The sequence below is a fragment of the Thalassophryne amazonica genome, chromosome 9, assembly GCF_902500255.1.
Source record: "Thalassophryne amazonica chromosome 9, fThaAma1.1, whole genome shotgun sequence".
Lineage (NCBI taxonomy): Eukaryota > Metazoa > Chordata > Actinopteri > Batrachoidiformes > Batrachoididae > Thalassophryne > Thalassophryne amazonica.
In genome coordinates this window covers 97,198,819-97,226,516 of record NC_047111.1, presented here as the reverse complement: position 1 = coordinate 97,226,516, position 27,698 = coordinate 97,198,819, and the positions used below count along the sequence as shown (strand labels likewise).

The 27,698-nt window shown below is 39.4% G+C and overlaps 2 protein-coding genes across 6 annotated transcripts in view; both read right to left on the bottom strand.

The window, feature by feature from the left end:
- Positions 1–6,674, bottom strand: part of LOC117517694 (RAC-beta serine/threonine-protein kinase-like) — a 41,394-nt gene extending 34,720 nt beyond the window's left edge. Inside the window, exon 1 of one of the 3 annotated variants that reach the window (XM_034178816.1) lies at positions 6,537–6,674. The gene's annotated coding sequence lies outside the window, so the exon portion shown is untranslated. Of the gene's footprint in view, positions 1–4,344; positions 4,490–6,536 lie in introns of those variants that run through there. The other 2 variants (XM_034178817.1, XM_034178818.1) reach the window with 2 other exon arrangements.
- Positions 6,675–13,051: 6,377 nt separating this feature from the next.
- Positions 13,052–27,698, bottom strand: part of LOC117517688 (vasodilator-stimulated phosphoprotein-like) — an 82,991-nt gene continuing 68,344 nt past the window's right edge. For 2 of the 3 annotated variants that reach the window (XM_034178803.1, XM_034178805.1), the window contains exons 3-13: positions 25,940–26,120; positions 24,809–24,857; positions 22,611–22,968; positions 18,243–18,364; positions 17,189–17,237; positions 17,060–17,099; positions 16,406–16,448; positions 15,118–15,186; positions 13,973–14,042; positions 13,325–13,382; positions 13,052–13,178 (exon numbers count right to left, since the gene is read on the bottom strand). In XM_034178803.1, coding sequence (XP_034034694.1) covers positions 13,129–13,178; positions 13,325–13,382; positions 13,973–14,042; positions 15,118–15,186; positions 16,406–16,448; positions 17,060–17,099; positions 17,189–17,237; positions 18,243–18,364; positions 22,611–22,968; positions 24,809–24,857; positions 25,940–26,120 — 1,089 coding nt within the window. In that variant the 3' untranslated portion in view covers positions 13,052–13,128. The remainder of the gene's footprint in view (positions 13,179–13,324; positions 13,383–13,972; positions 14,043–15,117; positions 15,187–16,405; positions 16,449–17,059; positions 17,100–17,188; positions 17,238–18,242; positions 18,365–22,610; positions 22,969–24,808; positions 24,858–25,939; positions 26,121–27,698) is intronic. The other variant, XM_034178804.1, reaches the window with a different exon arrangement.

The following is a 27,698-nucleotide window of genomic DNA, read 5'->3' as shown; positions in this document are numbered from 1 at the left end:
CATGCACAGAATTGCTTTCGATGCGCACCGTAGATGGTAAAAAATAGCAACATACATGGATGTGTATTTGAAACAACGTGCTGTTATTGCTGCTCACATAGACAGTCATCGAAGAATGACCGTCTATGGTGATGCCTGTGTTGATGTCAGTACTGTCAGGAGGTGGGCAAGGAGTTCAAAGAGCAAAAATCCAGCCACAATGAGTCTGCATTACCAGACCTGTCGAAAGGCCGTCATAACAACCCCACACGCACAGCACGAAGTGGACGAGCTGATTCGTGACAATCTTTGCATGTTGCAAAAGCTTTGTACCCACTTGAAGTGGGTTCATTTTGGAAAAAAATTCAATTTGCTACATGACAATGCTCATCCACAGACAAGCTAACACACAGCAGTGGCTCAAATTGCACGATATTTTACTACACTGGCCATACAGTTCAGAACTTGTGCTCCCCAACTTTTTGCCAAGCTGAAAAAACACCTGATGATACATCGTTACACTAATGATGCAGAGGTGGAAGGAGCTGTGCTGGTGTAGAAACAAGACATAGTGCAGCGGATAACTGAAAAAAAATGCTTCAAATGGTGATGCAAGCACCAAATTTGGCACACATACTCCTTAGACATTACTCTTTTAAAAATGCCGGGTACCCACGTGAACTTTTAATAGGCGGCCAAGAAGGGGTCAATTGAAGTATTACACAGGGGTCAAAATTTAAAAATGCTCCAATCATATTGAAAGGTATTCCATATTATTTGTCTGATCATAAAGATTCCAAAAAGATATAGTTTGGACTATCTGTGAATGAATGGTCTGGAGTTATGGGGTAAAAACAGCAAGAACATTGAGAAAGGTCAATTTCAGTTTGTACAGGGGTCAAAAGTTAAAGTTGCTCCAATTTTGGTAAAAAGTGGTGCAAATTACTGGTTGCACTAATAGGATTAATAAATGGAATAGTTTTGACTGTGTTGCGTGCTTGGTTTGCAAAGTAAAGGTTAAACAATATCAGCATCCATTGGATTCTATGACATGTGACATATGCTACCCTGTAACATGATAACTAAGCATGATACATGATGCAAACTATTCCTTTTTAAAACCGTATTCACCCAACTAATAATTTGCATCACTTTTTACCAAAATTGGAGCAACTTTAACTTTTGACCCCTGTACAAATTGAAATTGACCTTTGTCACTGTTCTTATGGTATGGAAATTGAAGACTTAACAGTATTCCCTGAAAACTCCCTTCTGTCTGATCATTTCTTAATAACATTTACATTTGCTCTGATGGACTACCCAGTAGTGGGGAATAAGTTTCATTACAGTAGAAGTCTTCCAGAAAGTGCTGTAACTAGGTTTAAGGATATAATTCCTTCTTTATGTTCTCCAATGCCATATACCAACACAGTGCAGAGTAGCTACCTAAACTCTGTGAGTGAGATAGAGTATCTCGTCAATAGTTTTACATCCTCACTGAAGACAACTTTGGATGCTGTAGCTCCTCTGAAAAAGAAAGCCTTAAATCAGAAGTGCCTGACTCCGTGGTATAACTCACAAACTCGCAGCTTAAAGCAGATAACCCGTAAGTTGGAGAGGAAATGGCGTCTCACTAATTTAGAAGATCTTCACTTAGCCTGGAAAAAGAGTCTGTTGCTCTATAAAAAAGCCCTCCGTAAAGCTAGGACATCTTACTACTCATCACTAATTGAAGAAAATAAGAAGCCCAGGTTTCTTTTCAGCACTATAGCCAGGCTGACAAAGAGTCAAAGCTCTATTGAGCCGAGTATTCCTTTAACTTTAACTAGTAATGACTTCATGACTTTCTTTGCTAATAAAATTTTAACTATTAGAGAAAAAATTACTCATAACCACCCCAAAGACATATCGTTATCTTTGGCTGCTTTCAGTGATGCCGGTATTTGGTTAGACTCTTTCTCTCCGATTGTTCTGTCTGAGTTATTTTCATTAGTTACTTCCTCCAAACCATCAACATGTCTATTAGACCCCATTCCTACCAGGCTGCTCAAGGAAGCCCTACCATTAATTAATGCTTCGATCTTAAATATGATCAATCTATCTTTATTAGTTGGCTATGTACCACAGGCTTTTAAGGTGGCAGTAATTAAACCATTACTTAAAAAGCCATCACTTGACCCAGCTATCTTAGCTAATTATAGGCCAATCTCCAACCTTCCTTTTCTCTCAAAAATTCTTGAAAGGGTAGTTGTAAAACAGCTAACTGATCATCTGCAGAGGAATGGTCTATTTGAAGAGTTTCAGTCAGGTTTTAGAATTCATCATAGTACAGAAACAGCATTAGTGAAGGTTACAAATGATCTTCTTATGGCCTCAGACAGTGGACTCATCTCTGTGCTTGTTCTGTTAGACCTCAGTGCTGCTTTTGATACTGTTGACCATAAAATTCTCCCCAATTCGGATCAGGGAGACAGACACCCTCTCTACTTTTAAGATTAGGCTTAAAACTTTCCCTTTTGCTAAAGCTTATAGTTAGGGCTGGATCAGGTGACCCTGAACCATCCCTTAGTTATGCTGCTATAGACTTAGACTGCTGGGGGGTTCCCATGATGCACTGAGTGTTTCTTTCTCTTTTTGCTCTGTATGCACCACTCTGCATTTAATCATTAGTGATTGATCTCTGCTCCCCTCCACAGCATGTCTTTTTCCTGGTTCTCTCCCTCAGCCCCAACCAGTCCCAGCAGAGGACTGCCCCTCCCTGAGCCTGGTTCTGCGGGAGGTTTCTTCCTGTTAAAAGGGAGTTTTTCCTTCCCACTGTCAAGTGCTTGCTCACAGGGGGTCGTTTTGACCGTTGGGGTTTTTCCGTAATTATTTTATGGCCTTGCCTTACAATATAAAGCGCCTTGGGGCAACTGTTTGTTGTGATTTGGCGCTATATAAATAAAATTGATTTTGATATGATTTGATTCTTGCTGTTTTTACCCCATAACTCCGGAACATTCATTCACAGATAGTCCAAACTATGATCAGACAAATAATATGGAATACCTTTCAATATGACTGGAGCATTTTTAAATTTTGACCCCTGTGTAATACTTCAATTGACCCCTTCTTGGCCGCCTATTGAAAGTTCACGTGGGTACCCGTCATTTTTAAAAGAGTAATGTCGAAGGAGTATGTGTGCCAAATTTGGTGCTTGCATCACCATTTGAAGGATCCCTCAGTAAATATTCACTTATCTGCTGCACTAACACCCGCACATCCGAATGTTTCAAGACACAATACCCCCCCCCCCCCCTTTTTAATTTCTGTACTCTCTGGCTGCCGCTCTTTTAATTAAATAATCATTAACATTCCATTTGATTTAAACAGAAATCAGTTATGGTCAGCCATTATTTTTCTTAAGTCTGTCTGAAACAAAGGTGTTGATAAGTAACACTCAGATCTTGTCCACAAGACACTGCACATTCTGCTGAATGAAAGTGGCACAACATGTTCACCTAGTTTCTACCAGCAGTTGATTCTGAATAATAATTATGGACTTCAAAAAACAAAACCAAAAACAATCGTATCATAAAATTTAATATTGCGATGCGTAGTGATCCCCCCTCCCCCCAAACATAGTAAAGATGCTCACATTCATGTCCACAGGAATCATCTACATGCTACCAGATAACTCTCATTTTCACCTGTTCATTGGCAACAGGAAACAGTTAACAGTGTTAACAGTGAAACAGTGTTTTTCGCTTGCCCCATACAACAGAATGTAGCTGGTTAGCCCATGATGAGATTTGCTTTCTAAACACAATACTGTATCAATTCAATTTATTTTTGTCTCAAGCAAAAAGATGAACCCCAGAGCATATAAAAATAGAGCCCAGGTTGATAGATGACAGAGCTCTCCTTTAATCATCTGGAAACACTCACCCATTTTCCTAGCAGATTTGTTGACAATCTGTTCCCCCGATCCCATGAGTTATTTTGTAGGCTACACAGACAAACACGTGACTGCGATGGCAGACTCAACTGGAATTTGAGCTTTAACTCACATAAGGTGCCAGTTAGTAAATGTAATAGGAAGCCAAACTTTTCAGACAACACCATAGACAATATCTGGAAACCTGCTCAAATGTGACAATATCTGCAATAAAGAATGCTCCCTGTAAGGGAGCCATGCCAAATCTAGCTGAGGTCAAATAAGAATGCTTGCCTTTATGCCTTATCATTTCCTCATTTTCACACTGCCATTTTTGTAGTGAACCTCAGCCAATATTTCTTCATGATTACTCAGTTAACCAGTTATTATTTATGAGTAACTTGGATTAACATTGGACCGCGGCCTGCAATGACAGTATATTGACTTACTGTATGACAGGCGGCACAGTGACTTATTGGTTAGCGCCAATGCCTCACAGCAAGCAAGAAGGTCGTGGGATCGCTTCCCACCCTTTCTTTATGGAGTTTGCACGTTCTCCTCGTGTCTGCATGGGTTTCCTCCGGACACTCCAGTTTCCGGTTTGTGTCTAACTGTAATTAGGATGGGTTAAATGCAGAGGACAAATTTTTATATATATACACACACACACACACACACACACACACACACACACACACACACACACACACACACACACACACACACACACACACACACACACACACACGTGTACAATGACAATAAAGGTACTTCACTTCAAATATGGACCTGACATTTATCTCTGACCTCAATATACTGACTGAGTTTACATAAGAATGCTGCCATTATGTTTTTCTTAAACATTGCATAATTCTACCCAAAATCTTTTAAAGAATGAGTCTGAATAAACTTGGTTTCAAAGCTGAGCTACACAGCCCCACCACCATGGCAATGTTTTGGATTCAAGCCAAATGAGAGAAGAGGACATAAGAGAGCAGCTCTTTAACCCTCAAGCGACTGAGTGGGGTCATTTATTTTTATGCACCATTTTTTTTTAATGGACAGGTGAAATTGCTGGTATTTTAGCTTATAAACTACTGTCAGACAACAGTGTTTTGCCTCATTAACAGGTTAATGAGGCAAAAAGCCTTCCTGATATCTTTATCATGAATAGCAGAGATATAGAGGAACATAATAAAACAAGTTTCACTGAAATCCATAGGTGCGCACCGAGATATGGCCAAACGGAAATCGCCACATATCGCGTTCTTAACATAAAGAGTGCCACCTATGCAAAAGCGCCCTAACTATGACAGTGCCATTTATGCAAATTTGGAAAGAACTTGTCCCACGGTATCCAAATATGCATAAATGAGCAAGGCTTATTCAGGGTGCATTTGGGACCCTCCACCCTGGGAGGGTCCCAAGTGTAGCCCAAAATGCTAAAAGTCGTGACTTGAAGCACCACCTATAGGCGGCGCCCTCAGTTAGCCTTGAAAAATATACCGCTAAATGGGAGAACTCCATCCATACATTCATATACCATAAGATTAATGAGGCTTACTGAGGGCATAAAAAGATATTCAAAGGTCAAAATCCACATTCTGACTATGTCACTGTTTTGGCCACTTTAACCCCTACCCTAAAAAGGGCCGTAATTTTCCGCCCGAAGGGATTTTTGGATAAAAAAACGTAATTTTTGTTCGTTTGGACAATACATCGTCCCCTAAAAAAACTTCAGTGGCCTACTGAAAAATTATATATTAACACCTATTTGAAAGTTACAGATTTCGGCTCTTAAACACCATTTCGAAGGTCTCTTTAAGCTCTTTCTAACCACATTTCTTTTACAATTCCTTTGACTTTAATCTTTTTGTCACATGCCTAATAATACCACTGAAAATGTGAACACTGTACATGTATCGCAAAATACAAACAAAATTCTCCAACAATTTTGCATGTATGCTCAGGTAGTGACAAATCACAATTGTCACATATTGCAAAAGATGCCTTTTGACTGCATTTACAGACATTTTTATACATTTTGCATCAACCAAGCAATGAAGAATTAGCCAAACTTAACGATAAAGAGAATTTATCAAAATCATGGCGCTGACTTCAATGATAAGCAGGTACTGTTATTAACAAATACAAATTAACATATTAAAACAAAGCTTTATTTACTTTAGTATCACTGCTCTATAATTAAACGTTAGCATATGCCAAGATATGCTTCCAACAAAATTTAATTTACGATTTTACTTTTTAAACAAGCTTTTAGTTTACAGTTAATATAGCTTCATATTAAATGTGGCTGTTTAATTAACGAACAGCAGCATTTATATTAGCAAGTTAAAAATGAATATTAAAACAATTTGAAGTATAAGCTCATTTATACACTCCACATTGTAATTTTAATAATATGACCGAGTGCATCGCAGAATCTGAAGCTAATTACTGACGCCATTTACTTAATGAACATTTGTTTATTAGTAAACATTGGCTCACATTAGCCTCGTTAGCAGTGACCCACGCCAACTAAAAGCGCGTTCGTCCCGCTGCAGAATATACGGCCACTCTTTGAGTTAATCAATATATTTACAGTTAACTGCGACATATTAAGGTTAAATAAACGTCTCACTGTGTCTTTAATCCACACAGGTATCGTTTGAAGGCAGTTGTGACAGGTTGGAACCAGAGCAGGCCGTCCACTCGAGAAAACACCACGGACTGTTCTCCTTCTACGGCCAATCTGAGTGCTGATCGTCCTGCTGTGGCGCCACACCTCCACCTGCAGGTATGATGGCGCAAAGCACTCCGTTTACCAAGAGTGTTGCCCAATAGCCAAATTGTGTGTGTGTGTGTGTGTGTGTGTGTGTGTGTGTGTGTGTGTGTGTGTGTGTGTGTGTGTGTGTGTGTGTGTGTGTGTGTGTGTGTGTGTGTGTGTGTGTGTGTGTGTGTGTGTGTGTGTGTGTGTGTGTGTGTGTGTGTGTGTGTGTAATGCTGAACTGCCAAAAAAATATTTTGATGGTAGTGATCTCCTTAGAAAACAATTAAGAGTAAGCTACACTTAGAAAAAAGGGGAAGATCTGCAAGCAGCAATATGGGGTATCATGCTGAAAAAAGAGTACTACAGATGCAATGTTTGTTCTGAGACTGCTGCTGGAGAAGGATAGAAAAGGCCAGAAGGACTACGTTTACATGCAGCCAATAACCCTTTCATAACCGGAATATTAGCAATAACCCAGTTGCGCACGGCCATGTAAACACCCGCAAAAACCCGAATATACGCATATTCCTGTTTTTAAAAACCCGAATATGACCCCTGGGTTACTCCTTTTCTAACCCGAATATCAGGTCATATAAACGCACATCGGAATATCCCCATAGAAAGGAAAATTATTTTGTGTTCTGCGCATGTCCTATCCGCAAGGAATCTTGGTCTTTTGAGTACGGCAACTACTTGTATGCGGCGCGCGCAACCCACCGAATACCACAGAAGCAGAGGTAAACAAGCATGGGGAAATCCAGACGCGGCAGCACAGCACCACACTTTTGGAGAGAGGAGGAAACCGAGTGCTTCATTAGTATAGTGAAAGACATGAATATAATTTCTTTTATTGATGGTAGAAAGTACAGAGATAGCGACATTTACAAGAAGGTGGCCGAAAAGTTACGCAAAGCAGGATTTGCACGAACGCCAGACCAAATCAAGCACCGGAGTTTGCTCTTTGTTTACCGGTGGAAGATGTGGAAGATGTGCGTCGCTGTTTAGATGGGGATATTCCAAATGATACCAATGACCATGTATAAAGGAGTAACTTGGTCTGCTTAAGCATGTAAACGGGTTATTCCTAATGATTCAGAAACCGGAATATTGACCTTATCCCGAATATTAATGGCATGTAAATGTAGCCTGTGTATTTGTGAATATAGAGAAAGCTTATGATGGGGTGCCAAGAAGAGTTGTGGTATTATATGAGGAAGTCTGGAGTGTCAGAGAAGTATGTGAGGGTGGTGCAGGATATGTACAAGGACAGTGTGTCAAAAACCAAAGACTTTGGGTGCATGTAAAAAAAAAAAAACCTGTCAGTATAACGTGAAGAACTGTACTCTCAACTTTATTCTCAAAAATATTTTATCTTTATTGGGCCATGTTCAGTGCACAAATGCTTTTCAGCCCAAAACCATTGCCAGTGTGTAGTGAACATCAGAACGGAATGCATTTTGAAAGATCAGACAGGTGTCTCCATGGACTGTGATGTTTGCAGATGACACTGTGATCTATAGTGAGAGTAGAGAGCAGGTTTATACTAGTCTGGAGAGGTGGAGATATCCTCTGGAGAGAAGGGGAATGACTCAGTAGGACTGAGAAAGAGTACATGTGTGGTATTGGTAGAGTTCATTACACAACCTTTTCATGATGGCATCTTAATGGCATGTCCCTCAAAAATAAGCAATCAAAAAATCTGAACAAATTATGGATCAGTACTGATCCTCTGCACTGATTATTGGCACCAATTTTAGAGTTGCCGTTTATTTCCAAAGTTTTAGAAAAAGTTGCCAAACAGCTTAATGAGGATTTAGCTGAACATAATATTCTTGCTAAATTCAAATCTGGGTTCTGTCACTTGTACTCTACGGAAACTGTTCGTCTCAGAGTTTCAATAGGTTAGGTTCGGTTAGGTAGAACTTTATTGATCCCTTGGGAAGACTCCCTCAGGGAAAATTAGGTTCCAGGAGCATTGTATAGCAGCACATAGGATAAGAAGCACACAGAGTATCAAAGGTGAAAAAAAGAAAAACAATTTGCAAATACAAAATATAAATACAAATACACAATATAAATACCAGACATACCGATCAATACTAGTTTACTGGTTTTTTAATACGCAGAGATGCAGGTGAATATTCTGTACTTGTCCTTTGCTTTTGGATCTCTGCAGCTTTTGACACGGTCGATCATGGGGTTTTAATCAAGAGACTAAGGACTTGGGTGGGCATTGTGGGTCTGCCCTGGATTAAGTCAAAAAATTATTTTGCTTTTTATTTATTTATTTATTACTCAAAACCGGTGAAAACTAAAGAATGACATGTTGAGATTTCTCAATACGATGAGTGCTATTACCGGAATTGAACCTGAAGTGGACAAACTTGTTACATGAGCCGTGACTGGTTGGAAATTGAAGCGACTCTGTCACTGCGTTCTCTAATACAATTAGGTACGTATTTTTTTGCCAGCTTGCACTTGGCCGAGACGGACGCATTTTCTCTTCTCTCCCTCCCTCCTTATCTTTCCTGCTTCTGTGGCGTGTTGCCTGTGAGGCTCCAGTTTTTGCTCTTCTGAAAAGTGACAAAAATGGATTTGTTAAAGTGGTCTCTGAATGCAATTGACACTATTTTTTCTACAAAACATTCGGGGGCGGAGGACCCGACCTGTCCTGCCGGGACGCATGTAATGGGCTACGTGATGACTCGTGGAGGAGATGGCAGGTCATGTGCCTTTAAACGCTGTCTGTGGAGGACGTCGAAGATGTGTATCTATTTGGCTTGGGAGTGACCGGCTTTCTGCTGTGTGGCGCGGGCATAGCGCTGGTTTACTGGAAAATTAAAAAAGTGGAGGCTGTTTTGATTGGGCCGTCCAGATTGCCCCACTTGATTGATTCGATTGGAAGGACAGTGACTGCTCAGTCGGCGGGTGTTAACCGCACGTTGGAAACCATCTCTGGGAGGATTGCAGCGCTGGAAAACCGCCTTGACCGTCAGTAAATGACCACATTTCCTTTCTACATTCAGATGCATTGAGAGCCACTTTGTTCTCAGAACTGTGGAATCTTTCAGGTGTCTACTAATCAGACATTCATTTGGCTTCCCTAAGACAGCTGCACTTCAAGGCCGCTGCGATAAAAAACCTCCAAGAAGATTAAACACTCAAGCCTCGCTTCCCTGGTTTCCCCCTCCCTCAGCTTCTCCAGCTCTGACGTTGACTGTGAACAGTGGACTGCTCAGAGCTGAACCCCCCTCCCTTCCAGGATTCAGTCATGGCCATTGTTTAGCGCCAAAAAGGGTTGCTACCGGAGTGTTCTGATAAACTGGACTTTCAAATCTCGGCTGTCGTCCTGTGTTCTTGTTTGTCTGTGTGTTTACTGTTCTCTGTGCTGATAAGAGTTTTTTCCTCATTGTTGTGGCTTCTCGAAGGCAGCGACCTTGAGGGTTTTTTTCTCTTCCTTACCTTGTGTGTGCTTTTTTATGTGTTTTGTGTACCAGGCCGGCTTATGTCTGTTACGTGTGTGTTGTTTGTCTTGGGTCGGTCGTGGTTTGCTCACCCCTGCTGTGACATAAAGCAGGATGTAGATCTAGAGCTGGTCCCTGGGCGCCTTATGGTGACTTCTGCTCCTAACTGGCAATTAGGATGGGTTAAATGCAGTAGACACAATTCATTGTGCAGGGAACATGTTCATTTGTGCATATGACAATAAAATTCTTTTGAATCCTTGAAAGTGGCTGGACACTCGTAGTTCAAAACATCCATTCCTTCTTCACTATCAGCTTCCCATGCGTGCTTTTAAATACAAAGTTTGCAATTCATTTTCTCTATTTTAACAAAACGTAAGAACACTGCAATTAATATAATGAATAAGACACTGTTTCATAATAAAAATAGAATGGAGTAGAATGGGGTATTTTTATTTGAAGTTTGATCTTAGATCACTTATCTGGATGGGTGAGAAAATTCATTGAAACACATTCAAATGATAACGACTTAACATTTAGATCTACCAAGTCAGTATCAGGTCCCTCTGGTACACTTAGAAAAACATACACTTTTTACTTAGGGAAAAAAAATCACTTTCTAGGGTTATATGTTGTTCATATACAACAAAGAACACTGATTTGTCTAAGCAAGAATTGTGTGTCAAGAATCTACCAGAATGCACCAAAATTAACTATTTAAAAAAAAATTCTCGGGGGGGGGGGGGGGGGGCATACCCTCAGACCCCCCAGGCGACTTTGTGCCTTGTATTGTGCAGCTTCACTGCACAATCTGTCCAATGCCAAAAAAGTTTCAGTCAAAAGATTTTTCTTACCAGCACCCATGTGTATACTGAAAATCAGCCCCAAACCATGATGTTCCCACCTCCAAACTTCACTGTTGGTGTGATGTTTTTGGGATGATGTGCAGTGCCATTTGACCTCCAAACATGATATCTATTATGGCATCCAAAGAGTTCAATTTTGGTCTCAGCAGACGATATTGTCCCAGCACTGTTAATCCATTTTCTTTCTTCGTTGTAAGTTTTATTGTTGTTTTGGACTGTGCGTGCTGAATAAATTCACTCATAAAATCTGTACAAATGTCACACTATATTTTGCAATATACTTCATAAAGGTATTTCGCAGGCTTGTCTAAATGTTGTGCAGCAAACTTTAAATGAGCTTTGTGTGGTGAGCGTGTATACAGGCCGTGGCCACTGTGAATTACTTGTTTTATTGAAACAATTGTTCAGTTGCTCTCAACAAGTGGTCCTCAGCTCTTGGACAATTCTTCTGATAATTCTTTTCGTTACTCTGTCAGAAATCTTGCGAGGACTATCTGGTCGTGGCCGGTTTATGGTGAAATCTCGTTCTTTCCTCTTCCGGATTATGGCCACAACAGTGCTCACTGGAGCAATCAGAAGTTTAGAAATCCTTCTGTAACCAGTGCCATCACCATGTATTGCAACAGTATAGACAGATTATTGGTGCTGATAATTATTCAATCCCGAGAAGAAATGATTGTGGTATAAGCATTCTTAATCATTCATCTTAGTGTAAGTAAGTCCCTTCGGCTGCTCCCTTGTTTGCACTTGGGGTCGCCACAGCAAATCCAAGGTGTATCTGCATGTTGACTTGGCACAAGTTTTACGCCGGATGCCCTTCCTGACGCAACTCCACATTACATGGAGAAATGTGGCAGGGGTGGGATTTGAACCCGTAACCTAGTGTGTGTTTTTTTTTTTTTTTTTTTTTTACAAATCTTGATGACTCTTAAATTTGTTAGTTACCGTTTCTTTGATATGGTTTGATATTCACTAATGTTGATTCCTTGATGGGGTTTGCTGTTTTCTGTCTTTTTGTTTGCTTGCCTATCAATTTATCATGTGTATTTTTTAAAATGTATTTCTGTTTATTTTTAATTCCCAACTGTGGAATTGATTACTAAATGAATAATATCCACATACTGTGATGACTCATATGAATTGGGGGCACACCTTCACATGACTGTAAGACCTGGGACTTCCCTTATATAAAGCTTGTGTTTGACAACCACCTTTTGACACCCCTAGGAAGACTTTGAGTCCAAATGTTGGTGATTAACCATTAAACTAGAGCACAACAAACCTCCACCAACACTAGTTTACAATTCTACAAAGTTCTACCTTGGAAAAAAATTTCAAGGTGAAAGTCTTGTTAGAAGTGGTTTTTCATAAGCTAAAATATAATTCAAAATGTCGATCAAAAGGGCTTTTCAATGTTAAAATCAAATATCTGCTAAATCCACGAATCAGATGCACATCAAACTTAGTCTGTTCATTGAGAGTGTCAATTTGCACTTTGTTGTCACAAATGAGAGTGACTGAGGCACCTTTGATTGAGATGTAATGCAAAATGCACATCAAATGGGCTTTTCAATATTAAATTCAAATGTCCACAAAATCCACAATTTGGATCAGCTCTAGTGTCGCAGACCGAACGGTCTTCCCTAAAAATTGGTCTGCCCTGGCTTCACTGTGCATGCATCATTTCGGACCACAGCAGCACGTCTGAGTCTGACTCTCTTCACCCAAAGCGATCAAATGGATTAATGGAATTATTAACCATCAGGTGATAAAGGTAAAACCTATTAAATCATTCTAAAGTCAGTTTCAAGTAGAAACTAGGCTGTTTTAAGCAGAAAATGAGGCGATAATTGGCGAGTTGTTACTCATGCTCTGAAATGACGTAGGCACCACAGCATGCCATATATATATATATATATATATATATATATATATATATATATATATATATATATATATATATATATATATATATATATATATATATGACAATGTTAAATAGGAGTATACAGAAATTGCACATTTTGCTTTTGTAAAAATAACACAATTTCACGTGGGTAAAAATGTTTTATTTTCCTGAGCATTGAATGACAGAATATTATCATCTCTTGATTCACATTATCTCTTCATCTTTTAGGATTCTTCGTCTTTGAGCTGTGCACTTTGTAGTTGCTGTACCAGAGCTGCAAAACAAAAGAAGCTCATATATAAGCAACTGAATCATTCTAGCAACTGTTTATAAATTTTATGAAGTATTCATGCTTTCTTTTATTGAAATACAACAATGGCCCTGATTTCAAATGACCCACTGGATAAAATCTGAAATCACCTGCAATGATCTCATCCTTCACTTTATGAAGCTCTTTTTTCACTTCTTCAAGAATATCCTTAAGACACAAAGAACCAGGCAGTCAGTGACGTGGTACACAAAAACCTGCTATCGCCATGGTACGGAAGTAACAGGTCATGATTATGCAACTTGGAAAATCAAACAGGAACAACAAAAGCTGCATTCCACTGCAGTCAACAGCAACAAAGTATTCTGATTACACACAAATTTAGTTAAAAAGTAGATAATTTTGTGGAGTACACCATTTTATTTACTTTGAACAAACAGAACCCGATCTCTCATTGCTCCCCTGTCCAGTGAGATCATGAATGAGATCATGATTTTGTTAGCTATTTTTTCAGCTTTACTTGACTTTGACAGGAACTCAAAGCCTTTTCTTGATTTAGGCTGCCAACTGAAAATTTGTATGAATAAATGATAGCTTAGCAAAAGAGATTTCAACAAGCAATACTTAGATCTTAAGGCACTTCAATGATCATTTTGGCAAGATCAGTTAGTTGTGAATGGTCATCAATGTTCATCATATCTTGTAGTGACTGAAAGGAACACTACTATTTAACTTCACAAAGTCATCACATATGACATTAACACCACTAGATATACTTCAAAACAAATGTAGGACCTAACCTGTTTGAGTCTTTCCATATCGACAGCTTCATTCCCTGCTCCATCGGAGTTCTTTTTCACCGTCTTCATCCTATAACAAAAACAATGACCATCAACATTTGACCAAAATATGTAACTTCAATCGAAGACTGGTAGCAGGCCAAGAGAAAGAGATATCTTATCTAATAGAAGAAAACAATTCATGTTTGAGAAAATTAGTGATTTAATAAGAAAATTGAAAATAAGATGGTCAATATTCTCTCAGTCTAATGCCTGAAAAGTGAACCTATTTTGGTTTTGTTCAGTTTATTTAAAAAATTGAACATCTGTTAAACCAGATGAACATATGAAGACGAATATCATTTAAATTTTCCCAAATAATGAAAATTCATTATTACTTTTTCCATTACCAAAGAAAGAGATATTTAAAATAAGCAGTGTAACACAGTAAAGAAAACTGCAAAAAAGAAAAACAGGAAAATATTTGTTGTTCATTTTTTTGTGAACTGTAAGTTGTCATTTATTTAAAATAAATAAACAAATAAATAAACACACTAGATAAGAAACCCAAATAATTTCAGATACATTTACCATGTTTTAAGTGAAGTTTGGTGTGTTTTTTTTCTCCCCGTCTGCATATATAGTAATGGCGTGTTTTTTTTGTGCAGTTACGACTCATACATCATCAATGTTCTGTACTACATTTTCACATTGTTTGGAAAACTAAGTCATTCTCATCTAGTGTTGCATATGCGAGAAATGATGAAATAAGATGGAACTAAAGAAAGGCAGAAGTCTTCTTGTTGCAGTTTAATGGTGTGATTAAAAAAACATGAAATCTAATTTTAGGTTAGACTGTTATATATATATATATATATATATATATATATATATATATATATAAGGAAAGGAAAAAAATCTGTTCATTAATTTTTAAATTAAAAAGGAGGAAAATTCCTCAATGAAAAATGACATAAACACTGACGTCTAATACCTGTCTCCAAAAATATCCAGAGTTAAATACTGACTCGCGTTTGAAGAGATGCTGGGGAAAGCAGCAATAATGCTCACTTCACTGCTATGACTTAAGCATTTAAAGCAGAGAGCACCGAGAAGCAAATAGATGTGGCAGCAAATTGCAGACAACAGAGCAGAGGGGGTGGTACCTGGATACTGGGCTACTGGAGGGGGCTGGAGCAGAGGCAGTGCTGGAAGTTTGGTTGGAGGTTTTGGGCCTGTTTTAAAAACATTTAGATTTTTTGAGGCAAACTGCAGATTTGGCTTGAGAAGTGTGATTGTGAGATGCAAAATACAAGTCCAAAGAAGTCTTAAATGTCTGAGTTAGAGTTTAATAGGATAGCAGTCAACCGCAAGGATATTAATCTGAACACTAACCCTTGAGATGTTAAATTACAGTCCAAGTCTTGTGTCCCTTTATTGATTTGAACTTAATATCTCTAACTGGAAACCTTGTTTGGCCTTTGACCTTATAGGACTTCTTTCAATTCAGGCCCTGAGTTCATCAGGTTGGTAATTATTACTGGATACCATAGCACGAAGCAGGTGAAATTATGACTCCCTCTGGATAGGACACAAGTCCTTCACATCAAATCAAAAAGGTTTTTATTTTCGGACACATCTAACCTCTGCCAATTTTGTGATAATTGGTAGATTTTATAGCACTCTAATAAGAAAGCAACTTGCAAACACAACTGTAAACATTCAGTCATTTTTGATACCCCTTATTCCAATTAAGGGTCACAGGAGAGCAGAGCTGGAGCCTATCCCAGTGGTCACTGGGCAAGAGGTGGGGTACACCCTGGACAAGCTGCTAGTCTGTTGCAAGGCCAGTCAAACACATTCACATGCTCAATCACACCTTTGGGCAACTTAAAGTATCCAAATCCTAACATGTGTGTCTTTGGAAGTGGGAGGAAGTCAGAGCACCTGGAGGGAACCCACGTGAACATTCAAACTCCTCACAGAAAGGACCAGGTGGGAAGCAATCCCAGGTCATTTTTGCTGTGCGGTATGAGTGCTAACCACTAAGCCACCATGCCACTATAAACCCATAAACAGTGAGAACCTTTTTCATAAAAGCAATGAGGGTGTACAGCATTACAACTACAAACACAAATCTTTAAATGTGCTGTAATAGATTCTGCTATCCCAATTTCCCAAACAACACATGCAGTAGCAAGGACCAAAATCAAATACCAGGTTACCACCCTATGACACCACTCAAAAGGCTTGTTATTTAAAAGTCAGTCAAGCATAAAGTCCTGCACAGTCAGTCAAGTCAGACCTTTAGCGTGCCTTATATAGGTTACCACTCAACAGGCAATCTCTGACTTGTATGGCACCTTGGGGTTTGTTACATAGGACCAAATGTGGTACAAAATTGTTAACTGTAACATATTTAATTAGATCAAATTGGATGGATCAAATTCTTACCTGGGCATGGTGGCAGATTTTTCCCTTGGTTTTCCATTGATATCTGGTGAAATATGATTTAATTTATTAGATTATGACTTTAAAGTTCAATTCTTATTCAGTAATTATTCTTATTGTTCCCAAAATGTATTTTAATTGAGGTAAATCCCAATAGTAATCTTTTGATGTTAATTCATTGTGTAAAGATGTGAAACTTATCATATATTTTTTTTTTAAATGAATTAGATATACAACATATACATAATTGAAAAAAGAGACAACCGAAAGAAACTGCTTCAGTTAGTAGCACTCAAATTGTACTGGGTTGTTGTACATGAGCATACTGGCATAAATATTACTTACGTTAATATGGATCAACCCAGTTCACTTGAGTGTTACCAAATGAAACACTTTTTAAAGATGGTATGTTATACAGTTCTCTTATTTCAGCGAATTTTGTCCATACGTGATGCAGATTATGTAGTGTATTCATACTGCTCATAAAAGATCTGCGTTCAATTCTTGCAAACAAATCAGATTTTGATCATGTTAGTTGGTAATGTGAATGTAGTCTAACTTGCATGTAAAAATGTAACAATGAGAGACTGCCAGTGGGATTAAAATCCATTTATTTGGATTCTTTTCAGTCCTGCTGGATGGATGGAAATGACTCACCTCCTGGTCCTGAGTATTTGGATGGTGACGATGAGTTCTCCTGCATTTGAATGCAGTCACAATTTTTTCATTCACTCACTTTAACATCATTATTCATTGTACAATCACTTTGTATATAGAAAAACTTACATTTCGAGGTTCTTCAGTTTTTGCAGCAGGATTATCAGCAGCTTTCCTCCTGTTCAAAGTGGGGTGCAGTTGTCATTATGGCACTTATCTGGATTATTTCACATCCACACTGAATACATATTGATTATCTACGATTATTACCACTTTAAGCCCACAAACAAATCTGTCCTCAAATTCCTTAAATAAATAAACAAAAAATAAAAATTATACCTAAAAATTACCTGGTTAGTTTGACAGTTTTATTTCAGTTTTCTGGACTTAAAATGGTTTGTTTTAATTTCTTGATGCGTTTGTGATGACACCATCAATAAATTTGTGCATACTGAGCCATAAAGTAAATTTCAACAGAAACATTTACCAAAAATTTTCTTTTTTAGCAAAATTTTCAATGCTAAATTCTATCATCATTAGACTGTGATGTAAACCACAAAATACAAGTGAATATGTAGTTATAGATAAAATTATGGAGATTAATTTTGTTTACATTTAATATAAAATTACCTCAATTTGACAAAACAGAAAATGAAAGTAGAAATGTCAAAACATTCAATAATTGTTTCTGTTTTACAGCATTAAAACATTATTTGTCTTAATTTTTTAAAACAGGTTCTTCTCTCCTGTGGTACTAAAAATGGCCTAGATGCACCTCTGGTGCTCCCTCATTTAAAAAGGTACATGCACATTTGATATTTGTTGAACTCTCCTCTGTTCCCATGATTGCTTTTGAGCTGGCCTGTGATTGGCCAAATTAGTGTGTGATGCAGCAAATCAAGCTTTTCCATGCTCGTGAGTAAGTTGGATATCATGGAAGTGCCCCCCCCCCCCCCCCCCCCCCCCCCCCCCCCCCCCGCGCTCCGCTTTTATAACAGGGCTATGAAAAGAGTGTTGTAGTCACAAAAGGTGGATGTACATTACAGTGTACAGAGAGAATGAAGCATACCTGGAGATATGAGAAAAAACACTTTATTTAGTGGAGTTGATCTTTAAGACAGGCACGTCCCTTATATCAGATCTCCACATCAGTACCATTTTGATATTACTGGTATTAATTTACCTCCTTGCAAGAATGGCACTCATTTCTCCCATTAGACCACCTCCACCTCCGCCTCCTCCACCACTACCGCCACCAGATGAGGATGCTGCTTTGGGTGCTGGGGCAGATGCTCCACCTTCATCCTGGAGTCACCAAGACAGAGTTACCTTTGGTAAGTACATTGTTAATGTGTTGTTGTACTATAAACTTTTTTGTTATTAAACTTGATGGAACTGTTATAAGACGAAGAGCCTATTTGGTTCCACATTTAGATCCAGAAGGTAAGTGTCACATTAATGACACCTGTGCGCAGTAGTCCATGCAGGTGTACTGGTTTGGGCTCTGCGCGTCCGTCTGTTTGTGAACAAAATAACTCAAAGCGTTTTGATCTGATTCAGACTAAAATTGGTGGAATGAATGATGCTCAAGATTTGATTTTTTTAGAAAACCTGGTGAAAAGCCAAGGTTAGAGGCCAAGGTCAAAATTTTGACCCATCTAAGGGATATTTAGAATGACTATTTCGAAAGATTAGTGAAAGATGGTTACCAATGGTTACTATTTAACACTGAAGTCATATGCCACTTTTTGACTGCCACTTAACCTTTAACCTTTAGCTACCTTGAAAGGTCAAACTTAAACTCATAAATGTTAATGTCTGTGGATCCAATGTCATACAGAACCAAATTATGTCACTGAATATCACAGAATTAATTTGCATGTGCAGGCAGTACATTCTGAGTGCCAGTCCCAAGCCCAGATAAATGGGGAGGGTTGCGTCAGGAAGGGCATCCAGCGTAAAACAAGCCAACCCAACTATGTAGACTAAGAATCGAATTTCCACACCGGATGGGTCGAGGCCCGGGTTAACAACGTCCGCCACTGGTGCTGTTGCCCCAACAGGGTGCCGGTGGAAATTGGCTACTGCTGGGCGAAGAAGACAAAGAAGAGGAGGAGAACGTTTCCACAAACAGTGGGAGAAGAAGAAAACTAGAAGGGTGGAAATGAGAGTGGGGACTTTGAATGTTGGTAGCATGACTGGTAAAGGGAGAGAGCTGGCTGATATGATGGAGAGGAGAAAGGTAGACATATTGTGTGTGCAAGAGACCAAGTGGAAGGGAAGCAAGAGCAGGAGCACTGGCGATAGGTGCAGACTTCAATGGGCATGTTGGTGAAGGGAACAGAGGTGATGAGGAAGTAATGGGTAGATATGGTAGTTGATTTTGCAAAAAGGATGGGAATGGCTGTGGTGAATACCTACTTTAAGAAAATGGAGGAGCACAGGGTAACATATAAGAGTGGAGGAAGGTGCACACAGGTGGTCTACATTCTTTATAGGAGATGCAAGCTAAAAGAAATCAGAGACTGTAAGGTGGTGGCAGGAGAGAGTGTCATTAGACAGCATAGGATGGTTGTTTGTAGGATGACTTTAGAGGTAAAGAAGAAGAAGAGAGTGAGAGCTCAACAAAGGATCAGATGGTGGAAGCTAAAGGAGGAAGACTGTTGTGTGAAATTCAGCGAGCAGGTGAGAGAAGCACTGGTTGGAGGGGAAGCAATTTTGGACAACTGGAAAAGTACTGCAGATGTGGTGAGGGAGACAGCAAGGACAGTACTGGGTATGACATCTGGACAGTGGAAGGAAGACAAGGAGACTTGGTGGCGGAATGAAGAGGTCCAGGAAAGCATAAGGAGAAAGAGGTTGGCGAAAAAGTTTTGGGATAGTTGGAGAGATGAAGAAAGTAGACAGGAGTACAAGGAGATGCGGCGTAAGGCAAAAAGAGAAGTGGTAAAAGCGAAGGAAAAGGCATATTGCGAGCTGTACAAGACGTTGAATAGTAAGGAAGGAGAAAAGGACTTGTACCGATTGGCCAGACAAAGGGACAGAGTTGGAAAGGATGTGCAGCAGGTTAGGGTGGTAAAAGATGCACATGGTAATGTGCTGACAAGTGAGAAGTGTGTGCTGAGAAGTTAGAGGGAATATTTTGAAGAGCTGATGAATGAAGAAAATGAGCGAGAGAAAAGGCTGGATGATGTGGTGAGAGTAAATCAGGAAGGAAGAAGTGAGGGCTGCTATGAAGAGGATGAAGAGTGGAAAGGCAGTTGGTCCAGATGACATTCCAGTGGAGGCATGGAAATGTCTAGGAGAGATGGCAGTAGAGTTTCTAACCAGATTGTTTAATAAAACCTTGGAAAGTAAGAGGATACCTGAGGAGTGGAGACGAAGTGTGCTGGTTCCTTTTTTCAAGAACAAGGGTGATGTGCAGAGCTGCAGTAACTACAGAGGCATAAAGTTGATCAGCCACAGCATGAAGTTATGAGAAAGAGTAGTAGAAGCTAGGCTTAGAAAACAGGTGAAGATCTGTGAGCAGCAATATGGTTTCATGCCAAAAAGAGCACTACAGATGCAATGTTTGCTCTGAAAATACTGTTGGAAAAGTACAGAAAGGCCAGAAGAGTTACATTGTGTGTTTGTGGACTTAGAAAAAGCTTATGATAGGGTGCCAAGAGAATGTGGTATTGTATGAGGAAGTCTGGAGTGGCAGAGAAGTATGTGAGGGTAGTGCAGGACATGTAGAAGAATAGTGTGACAGCGGTGAGATGCGTAGTCGGAATGACAGACTCATTCAAGGTGGAGGTGGGATTACACCAAGGATCAGCTCTGAGTCCTTTCTTGTTCGCAGTGGTGATGGACAGGTTGACGGATGAGATTAGACAGGAGTCTCCATGGACTATGACGTTTGCAGATGACATTGTGATCTGTAGTGAGAGTACAGAGCAAGTTGAGTCTAGTCTGGAGAGGTGGAGATATGCTTTGGAGAGAAGGGGAATGAAAGTCAGACTGAGTGTATGTGTGTGAATGGGAGGGAGCCCAGTGGGAAAGTGCAGTTACAAGGAGTAGAAGTGGTGAAAGTAGATGAGTTTAAATATCTGGGGTCAACTGTTCAAAGTAATGGAGAATGTGGTAGAGAGGTGAAGAAGAGAGTGCAGGCAGGGTGGAGTGGGTGGAGAAAGGTGGCAGGAGTGATTTGTGACCGAAGAATAGCAGCAAGAGTGAAGGGGAAAGTTTACAAGACAGTAGTGAGACCAGCTATGTGCTACGGCTTAGAGACGGTGGCACTAACAAAAAGACAGGAGGCAGAGCTGGAGGTGGCAGAGCTGAAGATGTTGAGATTCTCTTTGGGAGTGACTAGAATGGACAAGATTAGGAATGAACATATCAGAAGGACAGCTCAGGTGGGACGGTTTGGAGACAAAGTCAGAGAGGCAAGATTGAGATGGTTTGGACATGTGCAGAGGATGGACCCAGGGTATATAGGGAGAAGGATGCTGAGGATGGAGCCACCAGGCAGGAGGAGAGGGAGACCAAAGAGGAGGTTTATGGATGTGGTGAGGGAGGACATGTAGGTGGTTGGTGTGACAGAGGAAGATACAGAGGACAGGGTGAGATGGAAATGATTGATCTGCTGTGGCGACCCCTAATGGGAACAGCCGAAAGACAAGGAAGAAGAAAATAAAATAAAAATAAAATGATGCACATATCTTCATGAATATTAAATGGATTGTGTGTTACCTGACTTACTGTCCATGATAAGTAGGACTTTCACACACATCACACTACTTCGGTGCTAGGTGATACATATCACCATAAGAAATGATTCTACAATTACTGCAATTTGATATTAGAATATACGTATTATAATTTTTGTTTACATACACTTATATTGTAACCATAAGGAAAAGTTAACTACACTTCTACTACACTTTACAAAAAGAATGCACCTTACATTTTTAAGTCCCCACGGAGAACCATGCTGCATATCTGGCAAATAAATTGTTTTAAATACTTCTCAAAGTAAATTGCCTGCCAATTTACCTTCAACCCAGACTTGGCTGCAAGAAATGTGGTACAAATAAATTGTTATAATTTTGATGTTAGACATCATACGAAATTAAAATGTGACTCAAATAATAAAATATGAAAGCAGTTTTTAAAGAAAAGAAATGGAAAGATGGAAAAGATTCACAGCATGAAACAGGAGATTACTGGTCCTTGTTGGGTTTATGCACTCAGTGTGCCGCTCTTGATAACGCTAACACTGATGAACACTGTGCAGTGCGTGTAAGAAACAGACACGTGCATGAGACCACACACAGTATTGTTGTAACAAAAGCAGATGTTCAACCTCAGGTAGGGGAACCTTGACTTAAAAAAAAGATCAGAAACAGTCTTGCATACCACTTGCTACTATGCTGAGCACAAAAATAAATAAATGTATAAAATAGAAAAGATGCAAAAAAAAAAAAAAAAACAGAAGTCAGTGGAACCACTGATGGTCACAAGAATCTGTAAATTAAAAAAAAAACAAAAACAAAAAATATGTTCTTCTCACCTTGGCCACTTTACGCAGTTTGGCCCCTGCCAGAGCTGAAGCTAGATTGCTCATATCAAGACTGCCTCCTCCACCAGAGGGTGCAGGAGGTGCAGCGGGTGGGGCAGTTCCTCCAGAAGGAGGTGGAGGTGCGTTCGGGGGAAGGGGCGGCCCTGGGGGTGGGGGTGGTCCTGGTGGAGGTGGTGGTCCCGGTGGAGGTGGTGGTCCCAGTGGAGCAGGTGGTGCGGCTGGTGGAGCAGGAGGCGCAGGAGGTGCAGGAGGAACAGGCGGAGCAGGAGGAGCAGCTGTGACAGTTGATGCCTGTCTCTCTCTCTCTAGACGTTCCTTCTCCTGCTGCTCCTGCTGCTGGCGCTCCAGTCTGATGGAAGACCAACACATATGTAGTAATAAAATTAAATACAAAGCCAACTAACAGCCACATGTTTAGTGTCCAATCAGCTTCACAAATTTAAGTATCGTATTTTTCTGAAAATAATAACCCCATTTTTTTTTTTTCCAGATGTTTTTCCAAAGGCAAAACCCCATCATCGTGTATTCAGAACAATATTCAAAACCAGTAACATCTCTCCTGTAGACTATGGAAGCAATGAAATTGTTACACTGTGTAAAGGAAAGTACGTAACATATTTATTTGACAGCTGCTTGCATCCTGCAGAAAGATGTAAAAAAAAACAAACAAACAAAAAAACAGGTGTCCGGTACATGCTGGCCTTATCCAAGAAATGCAATCAATGGAAAATTTACCTGTTGGCATTTTTTGATTAAAATGTTAACAACTTATTTATTGTACACTGCAATTTTCAGCAAGCAACAACAAATCTAAAAAGAGCAACTGCATCCATAATTAAATATATTAATATACAGTGTATGATGTAATTAATTTGCCCTCAACTGTTTTTCCCCCAATCTGCTTTCTGTACTGAAATGTCTAAAAATTCAAGAATCAAATCAAATCAAATCAATTCATTTATATAGCGCCAAATCACAACAAACAGTTGCCCCAAGGCGCTTCATATTGCAAGGCAAAGCCATACAATAATTACAGAAAAACCTCAACTGTCAAAAGGATCCCCTGTGAGCAAGCACTTGGCGACTGTCGCCAAGTGCTTGCTCACACAGGGGGTGCTTGCTCACAGGGGGTCTATTAACAGGAAGCCAATGAAGAGAGGCCAATATGGGTGAGATATGCTCTCTCCTTCTAGTCCCTGTCAGTACTCTAGCTGCAGCATTTTGAATTAACTGAAGGCTTTTCAGGGAACTTTTAGGACAACCTGATAATAATGAATTACAATAGTCCAGCCTAGAGGAAATAAATGCATGAATTAGTTTTTCAGCATCACTCTGAGACAAGACCTTTCTAATTTTAGAGATATTGCGCAAATGCAAAAAAGCAGTCCTACATATTTGTTTAATATGCGCATTGAATGACATATCCTGATCAAAAATGACTCCAAGATTTCTCACAGTATTACTAGAGGTCAGGGTAATGCCATCCAGAGGTAAGGATCTGGTTAGACACCATGTTTCTAAGATTTGTGGGGCCAAGTACAATAACTTCAGTTTTATCTGAGTTTAAAAGCAGGAAATTAGAGGTCATCCATGTCTTTATGTCTGTAAGACAATCCTGCAGTTTAGCTAATTGCTGTGTGTCCTCTGGCTTCATGGATAGATAAGCTGAGTATCATCTGCGTAACAATGAAAATTTAAGCATGCTGTCTAATAATACTGCCTAAGGGAAGCATGTATAAAGTGAATAAAATTGGTCCTAGCACAGAACCTTGTGGAACTCCATAATTAACCTTAGTCTGTGAAGAAGATTCCCCATTTACATGAACAAATTGTAATCTATTAGATAAATATGATTCAAACCACCGCAGCGCAGTGCCTTTAATACCTATGGCATGCTCTAATCTCTGTAATAAAATTTTATGGTCAACAGTATCAAAAGCAGCACTGAGGTCTAACAGAACAAGCACAGAGATGAGTCCACTGTCTGAGGCCATAAGAAGATCATTTGTAACCTTCACTAATGTTGTTTCTGTACTATGATGAATTCTAAACCCTGACTGAAAGAAAAATAGTTAAAGCGACAAAAACAAAACCCAGCAGTTTTTGATATTGTATCCCCCCCCCCAACACACACACTCACTCACAGCTGAGTCACATGTGAAACTATGTGATGATTGTATGAGCCTTACCTTTTCTGTTGTTCCAGCTCCTCTGCAGATGGTCCATTGTGAGCAGAGGCTGAATAAACATTGGCATAATTATAAACACAATGATGTTTTATTCCTTTTCCTGACATTACCATGTGAAGACTTACAGAACAATTTAACTTTAAATGTATCATAGTGTCTTACAGCTTATATACTGTATATTAAATTTCCAAGTGTTTTTCTGATTTCTAGTGTTTCAGACTGTCAAAGTAAAGCAAAAGAAGGGTCTCTTAACTAGTCCCCCTGTCGCAGACTGAACGGTCATCTCCTAAAAATCGGTCCACCCTGCCTTCACTGCGCATGCGTCATTTCTGCGCTCTGCCACTCGTCTGAGACAGAGTCTCTTCACCCAAAGCGATCAAATGGATTAATGTGATTATTAACCATCAGACGACAAGGTAAACCTCTTAAATCATTCTAAGTTTTAAGCAGAAAACAAGGCTGCTTAAGCAGAAACGAGGCAATACTTGGTGATGCTTTGAAATGACCAATGCACAGTGAACGCATCAAGTAGTAGAGGTGGGTGATACCGGGAATTTTGGTATTGATCCGATACCAAGTAAATACAGGCCCAGTATTGCTGATATCGATACCGATACCAATACTTTTTCATATTTAAGCTTCATAGATCCAAAGGATCCAAAAGACTTAGGATAGAATTTCGCCAAACATTGTACGTGACAACAAAATACTTTATTTATCACAATCAACATTTTTGTTTAAAAAATATCACTCAACACAACTTAAAACAAAATCTCCTGAGGTAATCCGAATATGATCCAAGAAACGGTGGCCATTTTGGTTGCCATCTTGGCTTGTGAAAATGCCACAAGGGGGATATTTCACTGATTTTTTGAAAGTGATTCTACACATTTTTCTCAACCTATCCTGAAAATTGCAGCTTGTTCTGCAAAATTTCCATGTATTTAATGCTAAAACTCTTGGACTGCTAACCCAAATACTTCTAATTACACATTGGATGAGAATTTTAGCAGCTGTTCTGATGTGAGATTTACTGATAGGAAAAGAAAGAGACTATAATCAAATTAATTTACTGCAAATTAACTGTGGGTTTTAGTTCATGTTCTTGATCGTATGCACATTTATGTTTACCTGGGGTTGGTGGAGCATTGATTGCCTCTAATGCATGCATCATGGAGTTGGCAAAAAGAACAGCATCCTCCTTACTCCCAAAGTTGAGCCCCCACACATGTTTGGGATCACGCCACTGGTGGAAGTTTGGTGTGGCTTGGTTATACTTCATTCCTTTGATAATTGGACAGTTGATCACAACTAGTGTGAAGACAAGCAAGTCAGTCTGTGGATTACACTGAATAAAATACATGACAGTGAAATCCATTCCATGGTGACTTCATATTGTTTAAATTTTGGAATCGAACCTATGAATTTACATCTGGTTTTGTTACTGTATGCATGTCATTTTGAAGTTAAAATTGGCACTGTGTAGGTTTTGAGTCCTGGAAACTTCAAAGGTATTGATGAGAAGATTAAGGTCTCTGTAGCAGTAGTTATACAAAACAATTTTATAGGCTGTACGTGATGTCCAGACATGGAAGATGAGGAAGTAGGAACCCAAATGAGGGTACTATGTCAGTGAGCTGTCAGAGTTATGTTTAAAGTGTCGTACAATTTGCAGAAGCTATTTGTTAGAACTGTCAGGTCACAACAAAGATAGTAAGTGAGACCAAAGCTACATGTTCATTGTTTTTGTCCTGATAGATTCATAGCACATTACACTCTGCAACACAAGCTTGAGACACTCTGTCATAATCTGTACCATCTAAATTTGATCTACAGTATTTTGCATTGCAAACATTTTTCACTTGGATGCAGCAGATAGGTGGCTATCACATTGTTGGACAGCTGGTCTCCCTGGGTCATTGTCAATTGGTAACCGAGGCAGTTCCATAGTGTGGGGGATGTCGCATCATGTAGTACCAGTCACTACTCCTAGACCTTTCAATGACTACCTGAACTCAGCTCTCAGAAGTACAATGTACAAGTACAATCAAAGAATACAATGATTCGCAAATCCTCTTCAACCTATATTCAATTGAATATACCACAAAGACAAGATATTTAATGTTCAAACTGATAAAATTGTTTTCAGCAAATATTTGCTCATTTTGAAATGGATGCCTGCAACACGTTTCAAAAAACCTGGGACAGTGGTATGTTTACCACTGTGTTAATCACTTTTCCTTCTAACAACACTCAATAAGCGATTGGGAACTGAGGACACTAATTGTGAGTGTCATGATTGGGTATAAAAGGAGCATCCCCAAAAGGCTCAGCTGTTCACAAGCAAAGATTGGGTGAGGATCATCATTTTGTGAACAACTGCATGAAAAATAGTCCAACAGTTTAAGAACAATGTTTCTCAATGTTCAAGTGTAAGGAATTTAGGGATTCCATCATCTACAGTCCATAACATTAAAGAAGATTCAGAGAATCTGGAGAACTTCCTACACGTAAGCAGCAAGGCGGCACTGCATTAAAAACTGACATCATTGTGTAAAGGATCTTACCGCGTGGGCTCAGGAACACTTCAGAAAACCATTCTCATTTAACACAGTTTGTCGCTACATCTACAAGTGCAAGTTAAAACTCTACCATGCAAAGCGAAAGCCATACATCAATAACATCCAGAAATGCCTCCGCCTTCCCTGGGCCCGAGCTCATTTGAAATGGACAGACACAAAGTGTAAAACTGTGCTGTGGTCTGATGAGTCCACATTTCAAATTGTTTTTGGAAATCATGGACGTCGTGTCCTCTGGACAAAAGAGGAAAAAGACCATCCAGATTGTTACCAGTGCAAAGTTGGTAGCATCTGTGATGGAATGGGGGTGT